This window comes from Ammospiza nelsoni, chromosome 7, assembly GCF_027579445.1.
Source record: "Ammospiza nelsoni isolate bAmmNel1 chromosome 7, bAmmNel1.pri, whole genome shotgun sequence".
In the NCBI taxonomy this organism is placed as follows: domain Eukaryota; kingdom Metazoa; phylum Chordata; class Aves; order Passeriformes; family Passerellidae; genus Ammospiza; species Ammospiza nelsoni.
The window spans coordinates 20,247,122-20,260,821 of NC_080639.1; the positions used below are offsets into that span (position 1 = coordinate 20,247,122).

The following is a 13,700-nucleotide window of genomic DNA, read 5'->3' on the forward strand; positions in this document are numbered from 1 at the left end:
CAGAACTGTTTTCACTTTTAATTGTGCTGCTAAAAAGGCACCTCAAAGCCCTTTAAAGCTTTTACAATACTTGTTTAAGAATTAAAATATATATTGTTTTTGTGGATGTTTTTGTTTAGTGTTGTTTTTTGGGGGTTTTTTCGTTAATTGCACTCTGCTGAAAAAATTCATCATAATACCTTACACTGACATTTACCTTTCATTAACTCTGAGGTCAAGAAAATTTAGGAAAAGTTTTTTATTTGAGGCATTCAGATGTCAAATTTTACTTTTTTTTATACTTCCCTTTATTCATTTACACATGATTTATTAATCTTAGACTAATTCCTTCATTAGCATAAAATTATTTTTCAGTGTTACATTTTTAATTATTTTGAAGCTACCCAGAAGCCAATTCTTTACCAGCACATGAACAAAAGGTATTGCCTCAAGCCTGCTATCTCTGAAGTCAACAGCAGAGAAGAAAATAATTTTTTCCATATCTTGTGTTCTAGTGTTAACATGTGAACAGCTGCAGACCTGTTCAGTCTAGAGACAAGTCTTTTTAAAAAAAAAAAAAGAAAAATAGAGAGAAGATTGGTCCAAAAAAGAAAAGTAATTTCAGGTTATTACGTTAGAATAATCATGTTTTACTTACCATGTGCTCTCAGATATTTGCATTTCTATTTATAAGAAACATAAAACTGTTCAGTTTCATGTAATTATTTTCATTGTCTTACTGACACATTTAGGAAAACGAGACATTTTTCTGGAAGATGTAACATTCATCATTTAGAAATTAAAATTATTCATATCTGTGACAATACCTATCTACCATGAAACATGGCAGGCCGTGTAAGCACCAGTCCCAGACACTGGTGACAAGACACTGCTTACATGTTTGTGTTAGCAGTAGATGTCAGCCACTCCCCAGCCAAGCCAATAATGTCCAGTCCTGTGGAGAGCTGATTGAAAAAGCGAGGGTGACCTGTAAAGAGAATTGAGAGCAACTTAGAACAAACTCTACCGGCATCTCTCAGGTTTCAAATTTAAACCATCCATCTTTTCTGACAAAAACCACAGGTTTGTACTCAGAATACTTGCAGCAAAGCTTTCAAAGCAAGTCCTGCTTATCGGGAGACTGATAGCCAACATTCACGGGTGTCTTATTACAAACTTCAAAAAATGCTTCGGATCTGAGCTCCTGTAGGGAATCATTTGCCTTTAAAAGAGAACCTCAGAATCGACTGTGGCTGTAAACATCTCCGGGACCTGCCCAGGGACTTGGGCTAGCCCATTTCCAGAGCCCTTTTCCGACCTCTGCCGTGCTGAGAGCTCGGGAGAGGAGTACACGGTGGGGGACATCCCCTTGGCAGTAACAACCCCCAGGTACCGGGGCTACTTGCATTTGAATGGAGCAAGAGAGGAAGGCTCAGGCGCTTGAACTGGGGCTGCAGGAGTGAGACAGGGCTGCGGAGGAGCCCGTCTCTTCCCGAGTACAAGGACACGGGAGAGACGTTTTGCGGGGTCCCGGCAGCAATGTCCCAGCGCTGCAGAGCGGGGACAGGGCCCCGCAAGAGGCCCTCGACTCGGGGCCTTTCCCCACATTGTCTATGAGCTGGAATTCACCTCCTTAAACAGAGTTCGCTATTGAACTGAAGCAAATCACATCCCTGTGTTTCAGCAGAAGTTGCTTTAACGACTTTGATAAGCAATAATCCTGAGTCTCGGGGACCTACTTTTCTAGCATGAAGAGAGGAAATTCCTAACAACCGGTACCAGGCGCTGAGGGGACGGGGACGGGGGCCATGATTAAGACCTCTCTGCTCTCTGGAGAAGGACACGCAGATAGCACACTGGGGACCGGCCCTAGAAGAGAGGTCAGCTCTCGACGCCTGGAGGGGACCCTGTCAGGTCGGATTCGGTTCAACACGAGGAACATCAGCATCTTTTGACATGAAGAAACAAATGCGATTCTGCCCCGAGCGATGTCAGCAGAAATCTTTCGGAGGCGTGAGCCTGCCGGCGCTGCCACATCGCGACACTTCCTGAAGAGGACACGCCGCAGCCGGGGGGCTGCTCCCGCCCGGGGAACCCACGGCTCGGGGCTAGAGCCCAGAAATACCACCGCGGCTTGCCTGTTTGCTTCACAAATCAGCGCTTCTCTCCCTTTCCAGGACACACTGACGGGTAAGTTAGCTTCAGCGACATTTCGCTGACCTCCCACAGCTGTAAATGAGCCCGCGATCTCCTAAGGCTGGGCTGCAGATTCAGACCCGGTGACTTTGAAGGGAGCTTGAGAGAGAATGCGAGCCCCGGGAGCCCACAGCAGAATGCGTGTCCTGGGCACTCAGGCGATCCGAGCAGCACTTTAAAGCTGCACCACACACCGCTTTGAACAGAGCTTGTGTCCGGTCGGATACCTGCCCCTCAGGTCCTGGGGACACGTCCTGCTGGCCCACAGAAGCTCCAGGGGAGGTCGGGGTGAGGGGAGGAGGCTGCACGACTTGCGGCACAATAAATAGCAGAATAATGGTGCAAGCACACAGAGCGCAGCCACTCTGACTTAACCTCAGGCCACCTGTCCAACAATCCACGCGTTTGGGAGTGAAACACTCTCCCCTTTGATTAAGAGTACAAAAATCAAAGTATACCCCTGACTCCACTGAATCGATTAAACCATCATGTAAATAGGAAAAAGGACAGAACGCTACGCCACATCCGTTGACAAGATTTTGCTCCTTGAATGCACTGCATTGGGTCTTCACGGCTCCAAAACTAAGCACAGCAGAAAGCTGCGGCCCGTCCTTCAGGAGCCAGGCTCGCAGCTGCCCAGCCGGAGAGCGCCGGGAAACAGCCCCCGGACCGAGCTCCTGCCCTCCGGCTCCGCGGGGAGATCCCCGCCCGCTGCGGCCGAGCCGAGCCGTGCCGTGCCGTGCCGTGCCAAAGAGGGCAGCCGGCCAGGCAGAGCTCAGCAGTCCTGAAACGCAGGAGCAAGGCTGGGGACAGGAAACTCGGCGCGCTCCATTACCGCTCCAGCTCCTGACCTGCTTGGGTACGTACGGCTGTCAGGGCTAGTTGCCAGCCAAGATTCCTTTGGATCCAATGCAAAACATTTCAGGCCAAACAGCCTGAGAGAGCATTGACTTTGCTCTAGAGCCTGGCTACAGCTCACCCAGTCAAATAAGTGATTACAATCCGGGATTTCTGTTTGATTCAGAAGGACCTGGACGGCCAGGGCTCCTGGGTAATGGGCTGAAATCCACAGGGTTCCTTTATTGATGATTCCTAGGATTTCAGTCTCTTTTTCATTAAACGTTTGATGAACATAAAGAAGAAAAATTGCAAATTCTGTGTCATTTATGCCCTCATTTACCTAATGATATTGCTCCCCGGAGATACAGACAGCTCGCATTTCATCAAGTGAAAGAGATTACATCTTAAAACTTGTTTCTGTGGTCTAAAAACAGCACTGAGCCCTACCCGGCAGGGACAGATGGTCATCAATAAATGAAGTTTCTGAGCAGAAACATTTCTAGCGCCTGCAGCCAGCCCTGGAGCCAAGCCTGTATGGAGGCACGGTCACGGGTGTAGAGAGGGTGTGGGCTTACCTCTGTGAGCTGTCAAGCTCTCTTCACCTGAGCCTGAGAAAAGTCCCAGGAGGGACTTGCCACAGAGTAGCGTGCAAAAACCTACCTGTCCTCACTCCGTATTTCAGGGTGTCCCGACAATCCACCAGAATCTGCTCCAGGGACTCAGGGTTGTCCGAAAGCTCCAGGTTGAAGCCCTCCATGCCCTCCAAGAGCTGGTGTGGGTGGTGGAAATCCAGCACTTTGGTGGATCTGTCAAAAGTCTTCCTCACGTAATTGAGGAGGATGTCCACAACCTCCAGCAGAAACTGCATGGTCTGCTCCTCACCATTCTTGGAGGGCAACAAATCTGTGGGGCAAACCAGCTGTTAGCACTTGCTTTGGGAGAGAGAAGCAGAGAAGAACCAGCCTCGGCTGCCCACAGCGTTCCAAGAACCTGGAAGCCACGGTCCCAGCACTGCCTGGTTGCAGCTGGGCAGACTTCGGGTCCTTCTCACCCCACGGAGAAGGGCAAACCTAGGTCACCCACAGCAACAGCCCAGAGCACGCCCTGCCACGCGAAGGTTGTGTGGTGTGAGGCACTCGCCTCCTGTGGGCCAAAAGTACCTGAAATCCACACCTGCCCTTACCTTGCAGCGTCCCCACCTCTGCCCCGCAAAGGGATTGCTTTCCCTTTCCCACTCTTCTTGCAATGGCCCCCTACCGGCTGCTTCATTACTATTTTACTAAGGAGGATAAAAACATAGAATTACTCTCCTCCCGGATGCTGGATCTGGAGAAACCCCTGAAACCACTGAAGCTGAGCTGCAGGTGATCAGCCCAAAGTACGTAAAACTGCTTTTCAGGCAGCTTGCATACATCACCAGTGCAGCTCCCAAACACACAGACACAGAGCTCCCTTCAAAAACAGCCAAGGAAAAGCATGGTCTGAACGTGGCTGCACTTCCAGGGGAGATGAGGGCAGGACTACTAAGGGACATGCCTGAGCTGGAGCAAGGAGAAACTGTAAAGTGTTTACCTCTGGCATACAGATTGGAAAAGTCTGTCTCGGTGCGCCGGAACCTGGATTCCTTCTCACTGTTCTCACATGCCAGCAGGCTCTTGGAGGACTGCTTTTCCTTCAGAGAGCTGACGATCCGGCCCTTGTCTTCCAGGCTGTTGGTCCTTTGCAGGAACCCTACATTATTATTGCAAGGTGCACAGGTCAGAGTTTTCTCACTTCCCAGCATGTTTAGAAATATCTAAAGCAGCTCTCTAGACAACAGTTAAAAGCGGTGTTGGCTCTAGATCTGGCTAATGAGGTCAGGAATAAGGGTATTTATGGGGATTATTTGCCTCCAGGAGGGAGAGTTCAAAATGCCATCAACTGCAAAAATGCAGCCATGCAAAAAACAAAATTTCGTCATTTAGTGCACTGGTAAATTCTTATTAAGTCGATCAGACAGATTCCACTTCAGTAATCAGCCACTGGAAGAGAGTTCAGGATGAGTCAATGCTATTTCAGCCTGCAGGCAAAGTTTATGGACCTAGCAGACAGGGGCAATGATGTATTATTAAAATCAGGGCCATTTTCAGTTCTCCTCGTGGTGCTCTCACGCACAAAAGGCATGAGAACAAGCAGCCATTCTGGAGCATCCGTCCTGAGAGTGCTAGAGCTCTGAGGATACCAGTAGCACTCATATAACCCCACCTTCCTATTATCAGTAAGTACTGATGCGGATTTTCCACCTGAAAAGATGCTTTGATGCTAACAGTAATCATCCCCGGAGGCTTTAAGAGCTCTGCTCTCACCAGGAACGCATCTTTGGCGCCCAGAACCCGAACACAACTGCTGCTGTTATATGTCATGGCAATAATAAATCCACTCACCCCAAGAATTGTTGGGGCGGGAGCCGCACAGAGTCCGCAGCGAGTAATGAGATCTGTCTACTTTAACAAGGCAGGGAGAACAATTAATTTTCTGGATTTGATATATTAAATCTATGATGCCCACTAAAACACGCACAGTGTCGGGCTTTTTGTCATTAAGGACAGCGTCGGATTTTGACCTTCCGGGTTGCACCGAGTGCGCCTGTATGTTTGGAAGGGGCACTACGGTGACGCCGGGTCTCCTTTATTCTTTCTTTTCTTTTAAAACAAGCAACAATCGAAAACAAAGCTCGTCGCGGCTGGGGATATCCGCCAGAGAGGAGAGCTTAGCAGGGAGGAACAACAACGTCCTGAGTCCGCTCACTCACGTTCCCCCACGCCGCTTCTCTGCAGCGCCCTCCGCTTTCAGGCCATGAGTCCCTGCTCTCCGGAGCCGTGACGGCGGCCCGGGACTGTGGGCACCTCCCATCAGGCCCCCACCGCCGGCCCGTACTGGAGCCCAGCATCTTGGGGCTGAACGTCGGGGGAGAAAAGCGAGCGACAGTGAGCTGCTGGGCCAATCGCTCCCGGCGCAGTACCTGTGCCTCGGACCCTGCCGCCAGCCAGGCACTCACGAAAGAGCTGTCGAAAAAGGAGCACTCGGCTGGCAGGCCCCTCTGCATCAGTCGGGTACCCAGACGAGTCTCCAGGAGGGTCGCTCACAGGTAAGTTTGTAGGAGCCATACTTCCAGTGAACATCTCACGTTTTGCCTTTTAATTCTGATCTTCTACTTTTAGACTTTTTCTGTGATTAGTCTTTTTCTGTGATGCTTTTATGAATGAGACATAGACTATTTAAGGGAAACTTCGTGCATAAGTTCAGAGTAGCCGTCCATATATATATATATATATGTAGTATTTAGTTATGTTGTTACTGCTTCTAATGGCTCTTGCAGCGATCATTAGCTCCTGCAACAGCTAGTGCTATTTTCCTGCTCATTAGGAGAAGCAGCTGATATCAAAGCCGGTGCAGTCTAATCTTTATTATGAATCCTCTTTTACCGGGTTCTGGGGCTTGATTTTGCTTTGTTTTCCCCGCACCCGTCTTTTTTTCAGGCTCTCAGTAGGATGCTCAGGTGGAACGCGTTCCGTGAGAAGAGACGCCGGCAGGAGCAGCCGGGTTCCGCTGGCCCCGAGAGCCAGGCACCTCGCACAACTGGCGCTGGGGAAGGAGGGAGCGCCGCTTCAGCAACAGAGAAAGGCTGCAGTTGCATCCAGTTCCACTCCCATCGGGCCCAGCGAGGCCGTGGCATCGCTGAAGGGTCTGACCTAACCAGACGCTGCGGGCAGGGAGCTCAGCCCTTGCCCGCACGGCTCTGCGGCCGTTCTTCCCCGCGGAGGCTCCCGGGCCCGCTGTGTCCCGAGGCCGGCCGGGGATCAGCTGGGGCTCGCACGGGGCCTGGCAGCCCGCGCCGCGTGGGGACCCGGGGCCGCGCTCGGGAGGCTCGAGGGCGGGGATGAGAGGACGGAAAAAACCCGAAGGCAGGATCACGCTGTCGGCCGACATCAGCCCAGCCAGCTGTAGTAACGTGCGTTCGCTCAAGTCCCTCGGCCACGGCAGTGTCTCGTGGACCTGGAGACTCGGTGTAAGGGGGAGCCCGTGGGACACGGACAGTCCCCGCTCTGGAGCCGCGGGACCATGTCGTTTGCCGAGCCCCTCCCTGGGAGGGTCTGGGACGCTCCCCAGAGCCGTCGCGGTCTGCAGAGAAACGTAAGAGCCGGCCCTCGAAGGCTCCTTCCGCTCCGGGGAGAAGCGCATGACTTTAGCCGACCTTTCATCTGTATCCTGCTTGAAAAGCGAGGCCGGTGTAGGAGACTTCCAGCAAGTAGCAGAGGACGAAATAGTGTCCACGCTGCTTCTCCTGGAGCAGCGGAGAGCGCAGCCTTTTTCAGCAGTAGGTCTGTTCCGCAGGTGCATTTTCATCCATGCGCTTAAAGAGACCGGGTTTTCAAGAGCCGAGTCAGACCAGATTGGCGAGGGAGTAGCTCGGTGCGCGACCACAGATTCAGCGTGATTTCACATCAGGCCTCGCGCAAGGCAGGTGTGTGAGCTCCCCTCGGCACCGCAGCCCCGGGTGGACACATCTTGCGGGGCGGGGACAGAGCTGCCGGCTCCCGGCGGCACCGCAGCCATCGGGGCTGCACGTCGGGGGGGCTGCAGGAGATCCGGGACCCCGCCGCGGTCGGGGTGCTTAGCACCACCTACCTAAAGTATGCGTGGCAGCAAAAATCCCACGGACTCCGGAGACGAGCCCAGTTTCTAACATGCACGGCTGCTTTGGAAGCCCCACTCTCCCGCGTCGCTCACTGGGTTTGGATTCGTCACCTGACCGAGGCCAAACAGGAGACGCACCGGAGCAGTTTTACGACGTTGAACATTCCACTGGTGCCAAATGTTAACAGGATCAGTCTCAGCAATAACAATTGCCATGGTGGGAGTGTAGCATACAAATCCAGATACAAGGGGGAAATCTGCCCATATTTTGGCCACCGTGACAGTTCATTAAACTGCTTAAAATAGGAGTTAGATTTTGTTGGGGTTTTTTTGTTTTGTTTTTTGGGTTTTTTTGTTTGTTTGTTTTGTTTGTTTGGGGTTTTTTGGAAGGTTTTTTGTTGTTGTTGTTTGGTTGGTTTTTTTAGGTGGATATGTGCAGAGACGAAAAGTAGGGGCAGGGAAAGAGTCGGGAGGGGTAAGAGTGGTGGTAGCAGCAGTGCTCTTTTCAGGCAGTGGCTTTCAACCAGAAAAGGAAAAAAAGCTAATCCTTAAATCGCTCCGTTATTTAGGAAGAAACTACATACATCTTGGATTGTAATTATTGAAAATGTCAAACCCATAATATACAACTCAGATGGAAGAACCGACTCATTGTTCAAGACCTGCCTTTTCTCTGAGGTCAACCCTTATTTAAAGTTTGCATTCAAAATTAATCAATTTCGGTGTGATGCACACAATAGGAACAATTCCAAGGCACCTTTGTGACTATACAATATTTAGGGTCTGGAATGATATCTTGTGAAAGGTAAGGACAAGGAGGTAACACCTGCAACAGTCAAATGTCAACTCGTTTAGCATGTTTAATTAGGATTCTTGGCAACCTTAATACCTCACTTTGTTTACCATAGGCAACCTTCCCTGTATGTCTTTGTGAAGGTGTTCGATTCAAATAGGAGGGCTCAAACAAGCAAAAACAGTGCTCATCATCAAATCTGAATATTCCAAAACGGCATCACTGACTATTCAGAGTGTATTCTTCATATAAAACAGAAAAGAGCCAGCAAAGGAAAACTGAGCCACAAACCACAGCCAGAAATACAGCTTGTATTGAACTCCCTTCACAAAGCCTTCACTATTCTCTCTTACGCCCGTCTCAAATCCAAAATGGTGGGATATTTCATTTTCAAGTGTATTTGATCTCATTGAGAGAAGCTGTGCTGTCCTTCTCTAACCCCCGTAGTCTAGCAACACGGAGCAAGCCTAAATGCGCGTTACTTTATCAGTTCTGCTTGCCGGGCTAAATTAAAATGATGGTGAAAATGCCCATCGCTCCAGCCACTGAGGGGACTGGTAGGGAAATGGTCCATTAAACCCAGATCAGGAGCTATTTATAGAACTAAGCGACTACTCGTTAATGTCGCCAGCGGCTACCAGTGAAATCTCTCACAGACACAGGGCTAAATATTTGCACCCTGATTCGTTTCCCGTTCAAACTTCCAGCTAACAAAACGCTTAATGAATTAACTTCGACTCGAGCAAGCAGGGAAAGAGCTTTAAATGCTCCTTTGCATCGAAAAAAGGTTAGTTTCTCCCACGACATATTCCACATCCCCCCAAAAGAGACAGAGGAGGAAAAGGGGAAATAATTTCTATGCATGAGGGGATGGGCAAAACGGAATGATTCCCCCATCAGAATATGAAGATTTGACTGTTAGCCTCTGAAAGCGAAGGCGCTACTGAGATATCTAGAGAAGGAAGACAGCTTGTTATCTGCAAATGAATCTCTTGCTATAACGTTGCGATCTGATTGTGCATTTGTTTCCCTTCTGCATTTCATGTGCCTGCGCGCTGACTGGCTGCCAGCGCTATCTTACCAGCACAGCAAGCTGACGAATTGCTCTTTAATAAGGCTCTCGTTAATCTTTTTTTCCCCAGGAGATCCGTATTTTCTAGTCAGATAAGGTTGAAAAATTTCAGACAGTGAGAAGCGGCGAACCGGTCCCCCGCCCCCCGCTTTTCCTCCCTCTGGCCTCCCCGGCGGGTGCTGCGCTTTCTCCGCCCGGAGCGCCCGGCGCCTGCACCCCGAGTGTGGCAGGAGGGGCAGCGGGGCCGCCGCCGTCCCTCCCGCGGGGGACAGAGCCCGGGCCACGGCCAGCCCGCGGGAGGGCACGGCGGGGCCGGGGCCGCGGAGCCGCCCTGCGGCCGGCAGGGGGCGGCCGAGGCGGGGCCGCGGGGGGCGCTCGGGCCGCGCTGCCCCCGCCGGGGCGGCCGCGCCGTCACGCGTGGCTGTGTGGGGCGTCCTGCGGGGAGGCACGGCCGCACTTACCGCATATCTTCAGCCCGATCTTCCTGGTGCACCCGTGAGCCACGCCGCACCACGAGTCGTAAGCTGGAAGAGAGAGCAGAGTTGTTCCCCTGGGGCGGCTGGGTTGTCCGGCCGCCGCGCCCCACCCAGGGGCCCCGCACGGCTGCATCGCCGTGAGAAAGGGCCGACTCCGAGCCCGGCGGCGCTGGGCGAATGGCAGCTGAGGCGAGGTGACATGCTGGCCTGCCCACAGGAGAAGAGAAGGCACCCGGGACCCGACATCTCATCATTTACTGGCGGGGCTCCAGGGAAGTAGCAGCTTAAAATAAAGTGGCGTGAAATGGGGTCACAAAAGAGTTCAGGAATTAATTGGGTGAAAAATAGTATTTGACTAGATGATCGGACTCGCATCATTGAGCCTCGGACGGACTGACGGCCCTACTGGGAGCGCACCCCCAGAGGGAACAGGCTGCTTCCCAGCCCCTCGAGTCGCGGCTCACACACGCACCGGTCAGCCCTAGCTGAGCCCACGGGAAGCGGGGAACGAAGCCCAGGACCGAGGTGGAGGGTGCACCGACCACGGGCACTACCGAGCCTCTCCCGTCCATCGCTCGCGGCACGGGGCAGCCGCATGTCCGGTAGCGATGGACCCCAGAGGGCGACCGGGTGCGTTGGGGGGCGAGGGGAGAAGGTTTCAGTGGAAGCGGGACGAGGACGGCTCACCCAAGCACGGAGGGCAGCGGCCTGACTGTCGGGAGGGGGAAGCGGGGGAAGAGGCACGGCGGTCCCGACCGGGCGGAGGAGCCCGCTCGGCAGGGGCGCTGCCGGTGCCCGGGGGCGGGGAGCCCGTGTGGGCAGGGCAGGATGCTGCTGCCAGCGGTTAGCTTTGTTTTAGCCGTGTTGCAAATTAATTCGATTTCTGCGTGTGGCACCTCAGTCGAAGGCAGCAGTGCCTGCTACGAGCGCCTGAAACAAGACCCAGTGCTGCCGTTCGCCCCCTTCCCCGTTTTTTCCAGTTTCAGAATAATGACAATAATGACTCCGATGCTCGTGTGTCGTAGCTCTTTCAGGGTAAAAGCTATTACCCGCTCTGCTGTCCCTGACAACCTTTCATTTCTTACTGTTGCCCGCTCTTTGTCTCTGATGCTTCATAGCATCGAGCCTCTTATTGTTTTGTTTTTAATTTTTTTTTTCCTGTAGGCGATGGTCTGAACTGCCTGGCAGGGCTATAAACTGATTCTCTATCCACCTGCAGCAGCCTTTGCTTCCCACTCACACCTAAATAACTCAAGGCGAGTTCAGAGCAATTAGGAATATAACGCTTTGAAAAGCTGCAATTAGCATCCAAATTTCGCTTGATTACAGGCTTCAGCGTAGGCTGAAAAGAAGCTGCAGAATTAGCATTTATAAAACGTAGCTGGGAGACACCTGCTTTAATACCCTGGTGTAACTTCGCCCTTTAACTGATTCGTTTTCTCCGCACCCCTTCCAATATCCCCATTTTTTTGTCCATCTGGGAAGGTCAGTTTATTGTCTGTATGTCTCAAACGTGGCTGTAAGATAAAGACAGCGTTGGCCGGTAAGGTGGGCTTTTCCTCCCAGCGTTTTACTCGCCACGGACCGACCTCTCCTGTTCCCAGTAGGAAGATGGTTTCTTTGTGTAGAGCACTTTCCGCACCTTGCTTAATGGCGCGGAACAGGGCTTCACAGATGTATAATTTCGTTTCAAAACTGGTCTTTCTAAGCCTAAATGGAGAAAGCCTCCAAAACACTTAAAACGAGGAAAATATTAAAACCTACTTGTAGGTCGCAGATTAGGTGGGGTGGGGTCCGGAGCATCGTTGGAGGACGAGGGAGCGGAGGAAGCCATCCTTTCAGAAAAGCCCCAGTCCTCGGAGCTCGTATTTTCTCGATATTCCTCTGAGGGGTGGGCAGCAAGGAATTTGCTGGAAGGAAGAACAGCGGGTTTAGTCTAGTCTCCTGGAGCACCGCACCAGAGTCCCGTCCAGACGCCAGCGGGCAGCAGCCGCGCAGGTCCCGAGGCGGCGGCAGGACCGGCCGAACCGGGAAAATGCCTCGACAGACTGAAGAGCAAAATCTTCCCTTCGTTAGATTCCAGGGCACTACCCCCGCACTGGAATGACGGATTTAGCAGAGCACGAAGCCTACAGCAATTATATCGGTGGCCACTGAGCAGGGCAGTTATATGACTCGCATCAAATGGAGACCAACGTGCAAAGCGGGCGTCGAAATCGCCAGCCCAAACGACCTACAATCCCAAACACAGCCCGCTTCTGGGCTTTACCAAACACATGTCAGGCTAAAGCATTCAGGAACGACTGACAGATAGAACCCCGCCACCACAAAGGTGCGTTTTGCCCAGGTCCAATGACAGGCGCCACATACATGTGTATTTGCACACACATGTTTCAGCAAACCGGGGCCACTCTGTGCTCCAGCACCAACCAGCGATCTCCCGTGCCCGTGCTCGCCTTAGCGGCGCAAATGGCAGGAGAGGCACGTCTGTCTGGGGAAAGGAAGGTGCAGGACCAGCCCTCGCTCCTCGCCAGATGTTCAACTCTCTCCTGGCGGACACGGCGTTCCGATAACCAATACAGGGTCGCTGATCGAGAATTGCCGGGTCACTGCCCAGCTCGTCTCTTTGTCCCCACGTCTATCTGCGATTTATTTTCTTCCCCTTGCAAAGAAAATGAAGGTCGCGGTAACGAAAGAATGCTTTCTTTGTTAGCAGCTTTTTTCAAACCGGTAGCTACCGATTCATTTCCACTGCTGGGTGGATTTACACCCGCGTGTAAATGCAATGGATCAATGACTTGAATGGAAAACAGGCATTTAAATTTTTTTAAGACGAGAAAGAAAACAGCCATAAGCAGAAGATATTTTCTAGACAATGCCTAGAAGTGAAGTAACAGGTTAACACTATGTCTAGGGCGGTAGCTGTATCAAAAACCCCGTTATTCCTCTTTTCATACGACAGCGACCAAAAACGATTTTTGGGAGAAAAAAAATGCTCCAGAGGTTCCCAAAGGCTTGAAAAAAATTAGGATGCTGTTTAGAGGACACTTACCGAGGGAGCGAGCGGACGCTCTTATTGCCGTAGTCCAGGTTGGCAGGGCGACTCTAGCCTGGGAGCGACCCGCCGCTTATAAACTCTGCCAGAAACGACGTCGGAATACCAATCGCGCCGCGGAATTTAATGCGAGATGACCTTTTTTTCCAGAAGTGCTCGGATTTGCTTTTTTAAAAGCGTGAATCGCCGGTTGATCTGCTTCGACGCAGGCATGAGTCACAGGACTGCCGCCACCGCCTCCGCGGCGCTCCGCACGGGGGCTGGGGGCCGCTGGGGCGGGGAAGGGCGGCCCACCGGCCCCGGCTGCTGCCGCTGCTCTGCTTCGCCCCGGGGCGGCGGCTGGGGCTGTCCAGCCGCGGCAGGGGCGGCACCCCGGGCAGGCGGTTCCGCCGTGCGAGCCCCTCGTGCGGACGGAGCCAGAGGCTTTCCCTAGACAGCACCGGCTTGACCCGAGGTCGCCAGCTGTGCTAACAGGCACCGCACACATCGGCGCACCGCTGAGGCGACGGGGCCGAACTCCCGCCCCGGCCGTCCCTGCGGCCCCGGCCCTCCCCTGAGCGTGGTGCGGGACTCGAGTGAGCCAGGCGGGGTTCGTGTGAATTGTAGCTTAGC

General features: G+C 52.5%; 1 protein-coding gene across 2 annotated transcripts in view; it reads right to left on the bottom strand.

Annotated features, from left to right (window-relative positions):
* GAD1 (glutamate decarboxylase 1) overlaps positions 1-13,361 on the bottom strand; it is a 32,834-nt gene extending 19,473 nt beyond the window's left edge. The window contains exons 1-6 of one of the 2 annotated variants that reach the window (XM_059475621.1): positions 13,086-13,361; positions 11,798-11,943; positions 10,019-10,081; positions 4,588-4,746; positions 3,676-3,918; positions 877-967 (exon numbers count right to left, since the gene is read on the bottom strand). In XM_059475621.1, coding sequence (XP_059331604.1) covers positions 877-967; positions 3,676-3,918; positions 4,588-4,746; positions 10,019-10,081; positions 11,798-11,867 — 626 coding nt within the window. In that variant the 5' untranslated portion in view covers positions 11,868-11,943; positions 13,086-13,361. Of the gene's footprint in view, positions 1-876; positions 968-3,675; positions 3,919-4,587; positions 4,747-10,018; positions 10,082-11,797; positions 12,099-13,085 lie in introns of those variants that run through there. The other variant, XM_059475622.1, reaches the window with a different exon arrangement.
* Positions 13,362-13,700: the final 339 nt, after the last annotated feature.